Source organism: Dipodomys ordii, unplaced genomic scaffold (genome assembly GCF_000151885.1).
Source record: "Dipodomys ordii isolate 6190 unplaced genomic scaffold, Dord_2.0 Scaffold92, whole genome shotgun sequence".
Lineage (NCBI taxonomy): Eukaryota > Metazoa > Chordata > Mammalia > Rodentia > Heteromyidae > Dipodomys > Dipodomys ordii.
The window spans coordinates 1,090,606-1,105,101 of record NW_012267308.1 but is presented as its reverse complement, the minus strand read 5'-3'; the positions used below and the strand labels follow the sequence as shown (position 1 = coordinate 1,105,101).

The following is a 14,496-nucleotide window of genomic DNA, read 5'->3' as shown; positions in this document are numbered from 1 at the left end:
AAAGGACACAAGCGAATTTTACTTCTGCTGTTGGTGGCTTGTTAATCTGCCTGGGCCACCACTAGGTCACTGAGAAGGGTGTTCAACAGGGACCCTGCCACGTTTGGAAGATACAAAACAGAGAGGAGGGTGGGGAACCTCTGCATTTCTCTCTGCCCTGTCTGTCAGAGGACCAAGCCATGGAGTTCTAGATCTGATCTCTCCAAGACATTTAGGAGTGCAGTATGTATTCCGATTGTGTGTTAGTTGGTGTTATTACACAGTTGCAGACCAGAGCAGGCCAGTACTCTAAGATGTACGTAAACAATACAATACAAAATAAGGATGTAAGTAAGATGCAATAGAAAATCAACAAATGGAGATGGTGGTGGGGCACTGGTGGCTCACGTCTGTCATCCTAGCTGCTCAGGAGGCTGAGATCTGAGGATCACACTTAAAGGCCAGCCCAAGCAGGAAAATTCCCTAAGCCTCTTATCATCTTCAGTTAACCATCCGAAAAGCTGAGCATGGAGCTGTTGCTCAAGTTGGTACAGCTCTAGCCTTGAGCACAAAACCTTAAGGATCCTCCCCAGACCCTGAGTTCAAGCCCCAGCACCAGCCTCCCACCCACTACTACCACCAAAGAAAAGAAGAAAAGGAGAAACAGCACCTCTCTTGACAGAGAAAACAAGCCAGAGATGGAGTGGCTTTCTACAGTCATCCTAGCTACTCAGGAGGCTGAGATCTGAGGATCAAAGTTCAAAGCCAGATCAGGGAAAACAAACCCAAGGAATCCTTATCTCGAATTAACCAGCAAAGGGCTGGAACTGAAGCTGTGGCTCTAGTGGTAGAGTTCCAGTCTGGAAAACACACACACACATAGAAGCTAAGCAAGGGCAGGAGGTTTTGAGTCCAACCCCCCAGAATGGCAACAAAAAAAGAAAAAAAAAAGAGGATGGGAGGGAAGAAGAGGAGAGGCAGGTTAGCTCTTCCTCTAGGTTCCCTGGAAAAGCCAGGCAGAGAGAAAAGCTTGTGCTTTAACTCCGTGGGTCCCCAATCCACCTCTCCCCTGACCTCCCACCCGGCCCAGGTGCCTCCCAGCCAAGGAAGAGTCCCAGCGCCCAGCCTGAGTCCTTCTCCCGAGTTCCTTTGGGGGGAATGGGCAGCTCTCCGAGATGGGCTTTCCAGATGGCGCTGGGCTGCGTCAGTGCCAAACTCCACAGCTTAAGTAAATGTTGCCTTCATCCCGTCCTGCCAGGAAGAGGCCAGGGGGACCCGCGCTCCTCCCCACCACAGTGCTGCTCGCTTCCTAGGAGCTCAGAGGGCCCTGCCACCTGCATGCTCGCTCCCTGCCTGCCGTCCCCCCTCCCCTCCCACCCCCTCCACCGGGCTCACTCCAACTGCAGGCCATGCCAGGCTTCTCCTGTTTCCTTCTAGAAACTAGAAAGACTAGAAGAGCTTGCTGGATGCCCAGAGAGAAGGGCAACACATAGACCCAAGGGTCACAGATGGCAAAGGTTCCAATGCAGTCATGTGGAATGTGGTTAAGTCTGCACAGATCCACTCTCCTGTGCTCCGCAGGCCTTTCTCCAGGCCGCCCACCCAGGATAGGGCTCCCCAGCATGTATCCAAAAGATTCCGTGTTAGGACATGGTAAAAGACACTGACACACATCCAGGTTCATTGCTGCTCTGGTCACCGTGGCCAAGGTGTGGAAACAATCCAGATGCTCTACAATGGATGAATGGAGTGAGAAAATGTGATAGATAGATAGGAATGTTACTCATTCATCGGAAAGAATGATATTATATCATTTGCAGGGAAATGGGTGGACTTGGAAAAATTCATGTGAAGTAAGTCAGGCTCCGAGAGACAACAGACACATGTCTTCTCTCCTACTGTGGAAGTTAGATCTAAATTATGGATATATGTAAACATGTGTAGAAGCATATGCATATTGACACAAATGTATTGACTAAAGTATGGTATATGCACAACTCCTTTAAGCAACTGACTGACAGTGTAAACAAAGGAATGCCAAGAGGCTAGAACTTGAGGGGTCAGGGAGGAGGTGAGGTCAAGGGGAGGGGGGACAGACCAATGGAGAGAGGAAGGGTGGACACATGCAGTCATAATATTCAATGTACATACGTGAACATGGAACCAAGCAACTTGAGGGGAGGGGTGGGGGTTGGGTGAAATGGGGGAGAGCCATGGAAGGGGTGACACTGATCAAGATGCATGAATTGGTATGTTGAGTGGAAACCTCTTTGTACAACTACAAAGGATAATAAGTTTTAAACTATACTCCAACACAGCTCTGTGAATTCAATGTGATCGCCACATTCAAAGTTTGCTCAACTAGGTGCTAGTGGTTCATGCCTGTAATGCTAGTTACTCAGGAGGGTGAGATCTGAGAATCTCAGTTGGAAGCCAGTCTGGGCAGGAAAGTCTGTGAGACTTTTATCTCTAACTACCCCAAAGGCCAGAAGTGGAACTACGGCTCAAGTGGAAGAGTGCTAGCCTTGAGCAAAAGAAGCTCAGGGACAGCTCCCTGAGCAAAGGAAACTCAGGGACAGGGCCCAGTCCCTGAGTTCAAGCCCCAGAACCAGCACACACACAAAACCATGTTATCAGCTCAGTTCTGTGACTTCCCAGGCTCAGAAAGCTCCAGATGGCCTGTTGCTTCTGACTCACTAGGGACCTGTGCTCTCCAACTATATGGGGGTACCTGAGGGCCAGGAAAGCTTATTGAAGTTGGCTACCTACCAGGCCCCATTGAGCTCAGGGCTCCCAACCAGAACCTGTGGCTGAGCTTGAAGTCGAGGTAGCGCTTCTCTCTTCCTCCTTGGGTTGAACAAGGCACAAAGCTTCAGAAGAGATAGGAAAGGATCAGAAAGCTGGTAATGGAGGATGGTCGGTGGGCTGGAGGGGTCACAAACAGCCCTGCGAATGGAAATCTCCCTCCCCCTCGGCAGCTAGTACCCTCTGTGCGGTCCTGGTACGATAAGCATAGAGGATCCCTACTAACCTGAAGGTGCAGTGAGCTAGTACATCAAGTTCTTGATATCTGCTTATGGCCAAAACCACCAAGCTGAAGAACCTATTGCAGGTGCTTGCAAAGCAAAGTGCTAAGTTTCTAGCCTTACCAAAGCCAAAATGGTGGCCAGGACCAGCAGATTTCTAGCAACCCCAACCCTGAAATCCAATCCCTCGAGCCTCAGAAGGGGTCTTACAAATCTATGAGTTATAAAGGGGCTTTGCTTTGCTTGCAGGGTATTCATTTATTTGTTTGCTGGTTTGTTCATGTGGTGGTCCTGAATGCCAGGCCTGGTTGCTGTCCCTTAGCTTTTTCACTCAAAGGTGGGTGCTCTACCACTCAGGCCATGCCTCTACTTTTTGGCTTTTTGATAAATGATTGGAGATAAGAATGTCATAGATTTTCCAGCCCAGGATTTGCGTGCTTTAAACCATGATCCCTAGCTCTCAGCCTTCTGAGTAGCGAGGATTATGGGTGTGAGTCACCAGGGTTAGGCAATGTCTGCAGATTTTATTTTATTTTTTGTCAGTCATGGGTCTTGAATTCTGGGTCTGGGAGCTGTCCCTTCAGCTCTTCAGCTCAAGGCAAGTGGTCTACCACTAGAGCCACAGTGCCACTTCCAGTTTTCTGGTGGTTAATCGGAGATAAGAGTCTCATGGACTTTCCTTGCAGGGGCTGGCTTTGAATGCCTGCAGCTTTTAAGAGCTGTTGAAGTGGGGCTGGGAAGGTGGCTCAGTGGTAGAGTGCTTGCCTTGCATGCCTGAGGCCCTGGGTTCGATTCCTCAGCACCACATAAGCAAAAAGAAAAAAGCCGGAAGTGGCGCTGTGGCTCAAGTGGTAGAGCGCTAGCCTTGAGCTGAAGAGCTGAGGGACAGTGCCCAGGCCCAGAGTTCAGGCCCCATGACCAGACCCCCCCCACCAAAAAAAAAGAGCTGTTGAAGTTTCTGTCTTGCTGAGATGCTAAGGGGCCAATGACCTTGAGCTCCCTGGGGAAGTAGGGTCTGTAAACCACAAACAAAAGCCAAAGGCAAAAAAGACTCTAAACACACACACACACAGAGGCTGGGCACTGGTGGCTCACACCTGTCATCCTAGCTACTCAGGAGTCTGAGAGCTGAGGATTGTGGTTCAAAGTCAGCCCACTGAAGGAAAAATCTATGAGACTCCTATCTCCAATTAACCACCAGCAAACTGGAAGTGGAACTGTGGCTCAAGTAGTAGTGCACTAGCCTTGAGCGAAAAAGCTCCGGGACAGCATCCAGACCCTGAGTTCAAGCCCCAGAGCCTATTTAAAGAAAAAAAAAAAAGGAAAATCAAACAAACAACAAAAAAAAAAACCCCACAAGAACAACAATGCCAGAATGACACTGGATGTTTTAAGGAGTTGTTTCTAAACACTGGACCAATGAAAGTCCCATGGAGTCCTCCCTACCCCCTCTGAGGGCCCCAAGGAACAAGGACACACCCAAGAGAGGCCCTCACGACCTTATTCCCTCCTGCTTTCCCTAGGAGTTGGCCAGGAAATTCATCCAGACGGGTGCCACCTCTGTCTTAATACAGAGGAAGGGCCTTTGGCCAGTGTCTGGCTGGGCACAGCTTCAACACAACACACACGCGCGCACGCGAGCGCACACACACACACACACACACACACACACAAGCCAGGTCTCTATAAATCTCTACAAACACAAGCGACCGCCCGTACATGCTCCCGCGGCAGGGACCGAAGGGCCGCATATGGTGTTCGGCATTCGCAGCTGAGCTTTAAAAAAAAAAAAAAGTGCAGCTTTCCATGTCATTGACTCAGACTCCAAATCAGGAGGTATGAAGGGAAGCTGAGAATCAGGATGCTAAAAGGAAAAATAAAAATTAAGGGGGAAAAAAAAGAGGCAGAATGGCGAGAAGGACGCCTTCAAGGGGATATTTCATTTGATAAGAAATTACTCCAAAAAAATCAGTTACACTACATAAAAAAAGAAAGACATTATTCCAGACTTTCTTTTCCTTTAGAAATCCAAAGAATGCTTCCTGTTTGTGATCCTCCGATTTACTCATTTCAAGTTGCTCATAAGCATCTACTAGTGACTTCAAAAATAAAAACGAACCAGATGCTAGCAGCTCACACCCATCATCCTAGCGATTTAGGAGTCTGAGAGCGAAGGATCGTGGTTCAAAGCCAGCCCTGTACAGAAAAGTCTGTGAGATGCTTCTCTCCAATTAACTACCAAAAAGCCAAAAGTGGAGGTGTGGCCCAAGTGGTAGAGTGCTTGTGTTGAGAAAAGGCTCAGGGGCAGTGCTCAGGCCCTGAGTTCAAGACCTAGTGCTGGCCCTAAAAAAATGCTAAGATAGGAGAATGGAATAGAATAGATACAACAAAATAATACAATAAAACAGACAAAGAGAATAGAATAGATATAATACATGGAAAAACCTATGTGAGACTCACTCCCTATTTAGATTGGGTTACAACTATTTAAGTCCTTTTCTAAATGGGGCCATGGATCTGCAGAAGGATTTGTCACCTCTAGGGGGAAGGGGGGTGGTACTGGGCTGTCCCCTGGGACCTTCTCACTCCCCATCTGAAGGTGGAAAGAAGGGGAGCCCCACAGCTCACTGGTGCTTTCCCTTGAATGGTCTGGAAAGTTTTACTTTCTGTTTCCTGGGTAGATGAGGACCGTCTTCACTCCCGCTGCAGCCAGCGCCCCTGTTGCTCGAGCCCATCCCTGAGCTCCAGTATAAAAGTTTGGCTTCTGCAGCACCAAAGCAGCTGGGCCAAGCAACCAGCGAATGATAATGACCTCAGAAATCTGCTGTTCACTCGGCAACAATAGGGTGCTCAGCCTACCGGAAAATTGTGTTCATCAGCTAACTACGCTCAGTTACTAATTGACAGTGCCAAATATTTTTTAAGAACAATTGCAATGCACAAGCAGGGGGGGGGGGAAATGAAGATCTTAATCCTCAGACTTAATTTTTTTTTTCTTTCTTTCTTTTTATGTTTCCTTCATCACCATCCCCCTCCTACCCACTCTCCAAACCCCCACCCCCACCCTCCATCTTTTGGGAAGCTTGGATTTGTTTGTGTGAAGTACACATTGGTTATCATGAATGGAGAGGGAATGAAAAGAAGAAGCCATAAGAGGAGAAACAAAAATAAAATAAAGAGGTAGAGAAGAAAGCAAATCTATCATATCACTATCTACCGGATATATATGCAAGAATTGCCTGATAAAGGCCTTTGACGGCCTCTGGTCAATAGGCAAACACAGGCAAGAGAGAACCACTATTGGAGGAATTCAACTTAGGCAACAATAGACTTCCTGCCAGGCTTTTTAGCCCAGCTGATCAAATACAGCTTGTCCATCTGAAAATATTACAGCAGAAATCGTAGGGGTTAACGATATTTTCATCTGCGCCTCTCTCCCTGGCTTTTTTTTTTTTTTGCATTGATCTTACAACTTGGCCGACTTTATTTAATGAACAGAGAGGGTCAATGCATTCAATTACCCGCTTCCCACCAGCAACACTTTAATTATCCCCACTCCAAAATGATGGGGGTGGGGGTGGGGTGAGCGAAGAGGAATTCGGAAGGTAACTGCCCTGTTGGATATAATAAATAGTATCGTTTCTTAGTACATTAAGTTTTAATTAATCGAAGCGTGATTTCTAAAGCCAAAAAAGAAAAAGACCTGGAAGAAACGGAACTTTAGTGGTTTTCTAACTCAAGAGTAAAGTCAGTGTCTGAGATTTTAGAGATTTTTTTTTAATTTTTTGGACACAAAGATGATATTCGGCTAGAGCTCTGCATGCAATCTAGACAGGAAGAGAGATTCAAACAGTCACCGACTCTCGAAATGTCATGAAAAGAGTAGAAAAATAAAAAAAAAAATAAAAAATTATCAACTGCTGTTTTCCAAACCATCCCCCCCCCTTGCTTTGGGTCATGGAGGCAGAGGTGACATCTTCTCTAACAGCTTGAGGCATACAAACAAACAACAACACACACTCACAACAAAACAAAGGGCAACCTGGAGTTTTGTCCCTCTGCTGTTGGAAAATAACGACCTCTTCATTTGTCAAAGGGCCTAGTTTTCGCCGCCGCCGTTCATCTTTAAGCTAAGTTCTCAGCAGTTTGGAGTGCCAGAGAACAAACACATTTTCTGGTTCACTGGGAGCATTTTTTGCATGTTCACTGATTCAAACATTCTTTTACTCCCATAACAAACAGCTGCATTTCACATTAGCCTAGCCAGTGACGGTCACCCATCTTGGCAATAAGTGTGATTGCAAACTTGACCCCTTCATCTCTCTCTCTCCTCTCTCTCTCTCTTTCTCTGTCTGAGCAAGACGGTTTTAAACAGTCGCGCTCACTCCGTTCTCAATCGTCTCTTGCAAAGAATTACATCAGATAACAAAGGACTTTTCTGCCACTCATTGTAAGCCTTCTTCTAGAGAGGCTCTGGTTTAAAAGGGCTTTTTTTTTCCTTTTTTTCTTTTTTTATGATGAATTCAGAATTACTATCATGTTAAGAGCAGCATTTTATAAAGAAGAATTCATTGGTTAAGATCTGGAAAAAAAAATAGTTTCTCAGGCCCTACTGACCCAGTTTCCAACAACAACAACAACCAAAGAAAAAAAGAAGAAGAAGAAAAAGAAAGAATTGAGTAATGCAAATTAAGTTTTGTGACATTGTTATGAAGTCTGAGAAATTTGTAAAACCTAAGTGCTTCTTTCTTTACTTAAAGGCTTAGAAATTCCTCCTCATCTCCTTCACCTAGAAGGCTTCTAACAAGTAATCAAAAAAAAATACCTATTGTGTCAAGATTTTTATTTAAATGCTTATTTTAATCACACTTTCTTCTACAAGTAAGGCTAGTTAGAGAATAAAAGAGGAAAAACACTACCCAGATTTTTACTTGAGAACTCTAAAGCTCCAGAAAACCTGAATGCCCTGCACAGATTTGAACTAGATATTGCTATATGATCTATTTCCCTCCTTAAGTCAGAAAATTATGAAAGGGCTTAATTTGAATATGAAAAAAATCCAAACAATACAAAGAAGTCAACCTGAAATGAAAGAAATCAGTATTCACAACCAATTCTCAACTCCTGCAGTAATGGAGAATGAGAGTAAGAAGAAAACAAGAAACTTAAGTACAATTCTCTTTTTGACTTCAGAGACACCAGTTTTGTGTGTGTGTGTGTTTGAAGCAAAATAGGGTCTTTTTTTTGCAAAAAGATATTTCAAGACAGGAAAGCAGTAGGGAGAGGAACCGAATTGTACAAGGCTATCAGTTGGCCAGAAGGTGAGAAAATCACGGTAAACACGTCATTAATGAAGCTGAACATTTGGTGTCAGAAAGATTCTACTCAGACCTCCTTCTTTTAGTAAGGTCTGGAAGAAGGGGGGGAAATCTGTTCGTGTTAACTCCATGTCACTCAAAAAAACTTAGGGCAGCCAGTCTCCTCTCTGCTTTCTGTCCCTGAAATGTCACCAATCTGAGAACAGATGAGATCTTCCTTCTCCCCCTCTCTCCCCCCCCCCTTCTGGGGGGGGGGAAGGAAGGGTGGGAAATAGTCCTGGATGATAGGCAGTAACTTTGCTACTCATTGCTCTTGCTGGGGAAATTTGACCCTGCCCTGTAGCTGAGTCTGGTCCTACATAGCCCCCGTTTCATGATTCTCCCGTTGCTGGTCATAGACTTTTTCTGTCTCCCCAGTAATAAATCGCAAGCAAGTCTAGGACTCCACAAGTAGACAAGTAAGTTTCATGGGTATTTAAGCAGTACCGCTAAGTGCTATTGTAATCTCTGCAATGTGGAGCTCAGATTTATGTCTTAACTATTCTTCACTGGTTTGTAATAAGCCATACCAACACACGCACACGCACACGTACATACACACACACACACAATTTTTAAAGGCTAATTTTTGTCCTAAGGAGGCTGAATCGTGACAGTTCACCAGCAAACCTAAGTGGCATTTATTTAATAATTGTGGCAATGTATTATCTCTCGGGCTGAACTATTCCTAGAAACTGAGAAAGCAGGAGGAGGAAAAATAAAAGGGAAAAAAAATGAAGACAAGAAGGGGAGGGGGAAAAAAAACTTTTAAAAAATGACCCTCAGTGTGCTGCCACAGTGGGCAATGTAGAGCCTCGAGGTGTCTCAAACTGTCTTTCATTTTCCAGACTTAATGGCTGATTGCAGAAATCGATGTTGCCATTAGTAACAGCGTATTTGTTACGGCGTGATTTCCTCTGTTGTTAGGCAGTAGAATGATTACAGTATTAGCGAAGTCCTTTCTTTAAAAAGGGCTAGAGATATAACTTTCAATTTGCTATCCATTTAGCAAACGGACTTGGGGGGTGGGGAACTCAGGAATGAAGGCAACCTTTTACCTGCTGTTAGGTAGTGATTTAAATTTTGTTGTCTTAGGTCTGTGTGTGTGTGTGTATGTGTGTGTATGTGTGTGTGCATGCGATTTTTTTTCCCCCTCTGTCTCTCTAAAACAGGGCCAGGAAGCTTCAGCATTTCACAGACATTTTGATGACAGATTTTTCTGTTTTTGCTATTTATTTTAGAACCCGCAAAGCTGCATTCTCCACCCCCCACCCCCGTGCAATGCAGTACAATTTGAAGACATGCAGCCAACACATCTGGACTTTAGACCTTTGGAGGAAAATGGCATGTGGGCTGTTCAGGGCAGAGGGACCTGACACATTGGAATTTCAGCACAGGAGAACAGGAGAGAGGGAATGGGATGGGGGTGGGGGGGGCAGGGGAGAGGGGAGCTGCAGGGTGGCCGGGAGACCAAAGAGAGAAGAGATTTGGTCTGCAGAGAAGGAATTCTCCAGTCAGTGGGAGAACTTGTGGGTCTCCAGGAATAAAGGGGAGGGCATGGCAGGGGTGTGAACTTCCAAAGTCCCTTCCAGTGGAGTGTTCCTGGGGTCCAGGGGACCCCCATGATCATGCATGAGATTATGGGGATTCAGCTATTAAAGGTGAAGAACAAAGTGGCCAACTTCACAAACACACACACACACACACAAACACACACACATATACACACACACTCAAGATCAGCTGACTTTCCTGGTAGCCAAAGGAGTTTCAAGGACAACTCTTTCTTTGAAATGGGGGGATAGCCTGGTAGCAAAGGGTGTACCCCAGCATTCAGCCATCCACCTTACAACCCAGCCTTCCAGCCAGGCCTGAGGCGGGGAGGAGGGATGGGGGGGGTCCAACCTGTCCCTCCCAGATCTTTGGAGCCGGCCCCACCTACCAGAAGATGAGGGCGAGGAGGGGTGCGGGCTGTCTTCCTGGGCACTGCCCGTCTGGGAGAGGCCTCCTCCGACCCCACTCTCCTCGGTGACGTTGGAGGAGCCGGGCGTGGTGGACCGACTGACCGACTGTGACTCCTGATCGCTCCCGGAGCCCCGACGTTCGTCCAGGCCCCCGTGCAGAGGGTCGTCTTCGCCCTTGCGGTCTCGCTTGTGGACTCGGGAGTGGACGACCACCTGGTGGTAAGTGCGGAACACTCGTCCGCAGTCCGGGCATTCCGTGGGCTTCTCCTTCATGTTCCCAGGCCCCTGGAGGTTGTTGTAATCGAGGGTCTGGTTCAGCCCGTGCGTCAGGAAGTCCCGGCTGCCGTCTAGAGGGTCGGGTTTGTTTGGTGGGTCTCTCTGATTGCCCGCTTTAGCGCCGTGGACCAAGTCAGCGGGCAGCTTCTGCTTGGAGCCATCGGCTCCTAGTAACACATACTCTCGCTTCTCCTTGTCGAACACCAGGCCGGCGCCGGCCAGGGCGTCCTCGTGGTGGTTCCTGGACAGCGGATGCTCCTTGGACAGGAAGCCGTGCTCAGCGGCCATGCCTCGGGCCATCAGCTGCCAGGCCTGGTAGCTGTGCACCGGGTCCATCTCGGCGGCTTTGGCGGCCGCCTGCAGCCTCTCGATGCAGCTGGATTTCAGGGGCGGCACGAGGTTCAGACAGCCCAGGAGGGAGTGTTTGTCCCCGTCGCCGGGGACCCCCGCGCCCGCGGCGTGCGCCACGCTGGACAGGGGGGACAGGAGCTTGCCCAGCACGTCCTTGTCCTTCAAGGCGTGCTCGGCCTTGGCGTAGAACTGGCCGGGCTCGCCGCCGCCGCCCAGGCTGGCCTTGTCTGGGCCCACGAAGCCACCGCCCTGCAGACAGGACATGTAGCGGGAGTACAGGGTGGCGTGCGTCTCCGCGGTCACCCCGGCGCCCAGGGGCCCCGGCGGCGCGTCGGGGTCTCCGGCCGCCTTGTTCTTGACGGAGAGCTTGTTGAGGTGGACCTTCATGTGGTTTTTGAGGAACCAGGGCTCCTTGAAGCGCCGGCCGCAGATCTGGCAGCAGTGCTCGAAGGAGTCCTTGTGCTTGCGCATGTGGCCCTTGAGGAACCAGGCCTGGCTGAACACCTGGCCGCACACCTCGCAGCGGAACTCGTGCGCCGCGGGCTCGCCCGCGCCGTGCGCGCCGGGGCCCTGCGCCGACTCGGCGGTGATGTGCGCCTTCTCCACGTGGCCGATGAGCTCCTCCTCCTGCGAGGCGGCGAAGTCGCACAGCGTGCACTTGTAGGGCTTGTGCAGGATGCGGATGTGCCGCTCCAGCTCCTCGCGCTTCTTGAACTTGCCCTTGCAGAAGGTGCAGCGGAAGCCGGCGGCCGGCGCCGCCGCGTCGTCCTGCAAGCCCGAGCCGGCGGCGGCGGAGGCGCAGGAGGGCTTGGGCGAGGGCGCCGCCGGGTGCGCAGCCACGTCTGGGGGCAGGCTGGGGTTGCCCGGCGGAGCCAGGCCGCAGGCGGCCGGGGCCGGGGGTGGAGCGTGTGGCTGGGGCTTCAGATCCGGGCGGGGCTGGGCCAGGCCGCCCTTGAGCTGCTTGTCCCGCAGGATGGCCCGCTCCTCCAGCTCGTGCAACAGGCGGTTCTCCTCCCGCACGCGCCCCCGGCCCTTGCCCAGGTTGCCCAGCTTGTGGGTCCGCAGGTGGATCTTGAGGTTCCCCTTCTGGGCGGCCCGGTGGTCGCAGTAGGGGCACTTGAAGGGCTTCTCGCCGGTGTGCGTGCGCATGTGCAGCGACAGGATGCTGTTGAAGCGGAAGCGCTTGCCGCACAGCGGGCAGGGGTACTTGCGGTTCTTGCGGGCGTCGTCTTCGATGTCGCTCATCTGGGACATGATGCCCAGGTTCTGCCCGTTGAGGAACTGCTGCAGGTCCACCCTCCCGTTGAGGCCGCTGTCCACCTCGCGGCCCAGCTGGTTGGCCAGCAGGGCCATCTGGTTACCCATAGGCTGCGCGCTCAGGGGCAGGTGGCCCTTCTCATCCAAGGGCCCCGCGGCGGCCTTCTCCTCCGGGGTGGGCCGCGGGTGCAGGTCGGAGAAGGCATGGCTGAGCTGCGAGGTGATGTGGTGCAGTTTTTGAGTCATGGCATACTGGCCGTTGAGGACTGGACTGTTCAGATGGGGTTCGGTGTCCGGCGCTGCCGGGGTGACGCCAAGGCACAGACTGGCTTCTTCCATCCCTACAAGTGAAGACAAGAAGAAAAAGGAAAAAAAAAAAGAAGACAAGAGTTTACTTTGATGGGTGCCAGGAACTGGGGGGGGGGGGAGGGAAGGAACTGGCATTTTAATTCCTTACTTATAGCATGATCATGGCTTAAAAAAAAAAAAACAAAAAGATGGGGCTGGGAATGGGGCTTGGTGGTAGAGTGCTCGCCAAGCATGCGTGAAGCCCCAGGGTTCGATTCCTCAGTACCACATACACAGAAAAGGCCAGGAGTAGCCCTGTGGCTCAAGTGGTAGAGTGTTCGCCTTGAGCAAAAGAAACTCTGGGACAGTGCTCAGGCTCTGAGTTCAAGCCCCAGGACTGGTCATAAATAAATAAAATAAAAATTAAAAATGATTGTCAAAAACAATCATAAAACAAACGAATAACTGGCTGGGTACCGGTGGCTCGGGCTTGGTGACTCAGAAGGCTGAGATCTGAGGATTGCAATTCGAAGCCAGACCAAGTGGGCAAATTTGTGAGAGTCTTAGCTCCAAATGACAGCAGAAAAAAAAAAAGCTGAAGTGGAGCTCTGGCTCAAGTGATAGAGCACCAGCCTTGAGCAGAAACAGCTCAGAGACAGTGCCCAGACCCTGAGACCAGCAGAAACATTTTTAAGAAAAGAATTATTAAATGTCAATTAGGCAATATGGCCTGCCTTTTCCCAGATTGCAGTTTTGCATTCACATTTAAATTGTTAATCTTTTCAACCACAATTAACAGCCAATAAACATTCACAGGTCACTTAATGAAGAACCAAAGGTCTCCATGTTAAAATTTTCCTACTTCTACCTTTCAGTACAACACCTACACCTGTTGGTTCCATCCAAAGTTTGTTTTAGGACCGAAGGTTTTCACTGCTAGACTACAGACATTCACCCAGATGAAACTTTTTACTTCTTGTCGCTATATTCAATGAACCACTCTGAGATGAAAGAGATTATTTTATGATCTGGTCAAAAAAAAAAAAAAGGAAGAAGGGAAGAAAGAAAGAAAGAAACCCAGTACCATGATATTTATGGGTCCATAATAAAACAAGATAATGTTTTGGGGGTAAAAAAATATATATTTAAAGGACAAGCTTTAGAACAATAAAAGGGATTTTGCTTTAGTCAACAAAAAGTGCAGTAATATCTCATTAAGCTGATTAGTATTCTGCTTAGAAACAGTGCTAGGTGCTGTAACACATGATTATAATCATAAAAATCCTTCAGTGTTTGCAGGGAAGCATTAACGAGGTATATTAAATTTTAAGGAGACTGTGAGAGAGGCGGCTTTGCAAACCTCAGAGATTAAGATTTAACCCTTATGTTACGAAACATTGTTACTTTGTCATTTGGTAACTGTGTCCATCAAAGAAGGATAAATTATCTCTGGGTGTAAATTTCCTGGATGGTTAGATGGTTGGAATCCAGGCGAAGACTTAAACTCTATAGAATGCCTTTGCCCCATCCACGGGCTGGATCTCCAAGGCAGAGACTTTGATTGGGCTTAAAGAGATCTTTTTGAGAACTAGATAAAAACCAATTAAAATCCAGAGCCGATGCCATAGCAAGATTCAACCAAGTTTGAGCGTTTTTAATAACTTTCTGAATAGACAGTAATGAGTACAAATTGTACCTGCAGTATGTGTTTTGTAGAAAATTAGAACTCAAAGCTGTTTGTTAAACACTAACACTGAATGCTAGGCTGCATAATTGTCTCTAATAGGCTCCTGTCCCCCTCCACAGCCAGGGCAGAAAAGCTAGCGCCAGCTGGTTCCAGGTGGGTCAAAGGGCATGATCTCTAACACACCATCGCCTGCAAGAACTCTGCTTTACAATGCAATAAACCCATGTCTGAAGTCCTGCTTATTTCTAGATCTATCTTTCCCCTGAAGGAGTCCGAGTTCACGGGTGTGTGTGTGTGTGTGTGTGTGTGTG

At 48.5% G+C, this 14,496-nt stretch overlaps 1 protein-coding gene across 1 annotated transcript in view; it reads right to left on the bottom strand.

Annotated features, from left to right (window-relative positions):
• Znf536 (zinc finger protein 536) overlaps positions 1–12,549 on the bottom strand; it is a 93,950-nt gene extending 81,401 nt beyond the window's left edge. The window contains exon 1 of the mRNA XM_013026319.1: positions 10,305–12,549. Coding sequence (XP_012881773.1) covers positions 10,305–12,549 — 2,245 coding nt within the window. The remainder of the gene's footprint in view (positions 1–10,304) is intronic.
• Between the last annotated feature and the right edge of the window lie 1,947 nt (positions 12,550–14,496).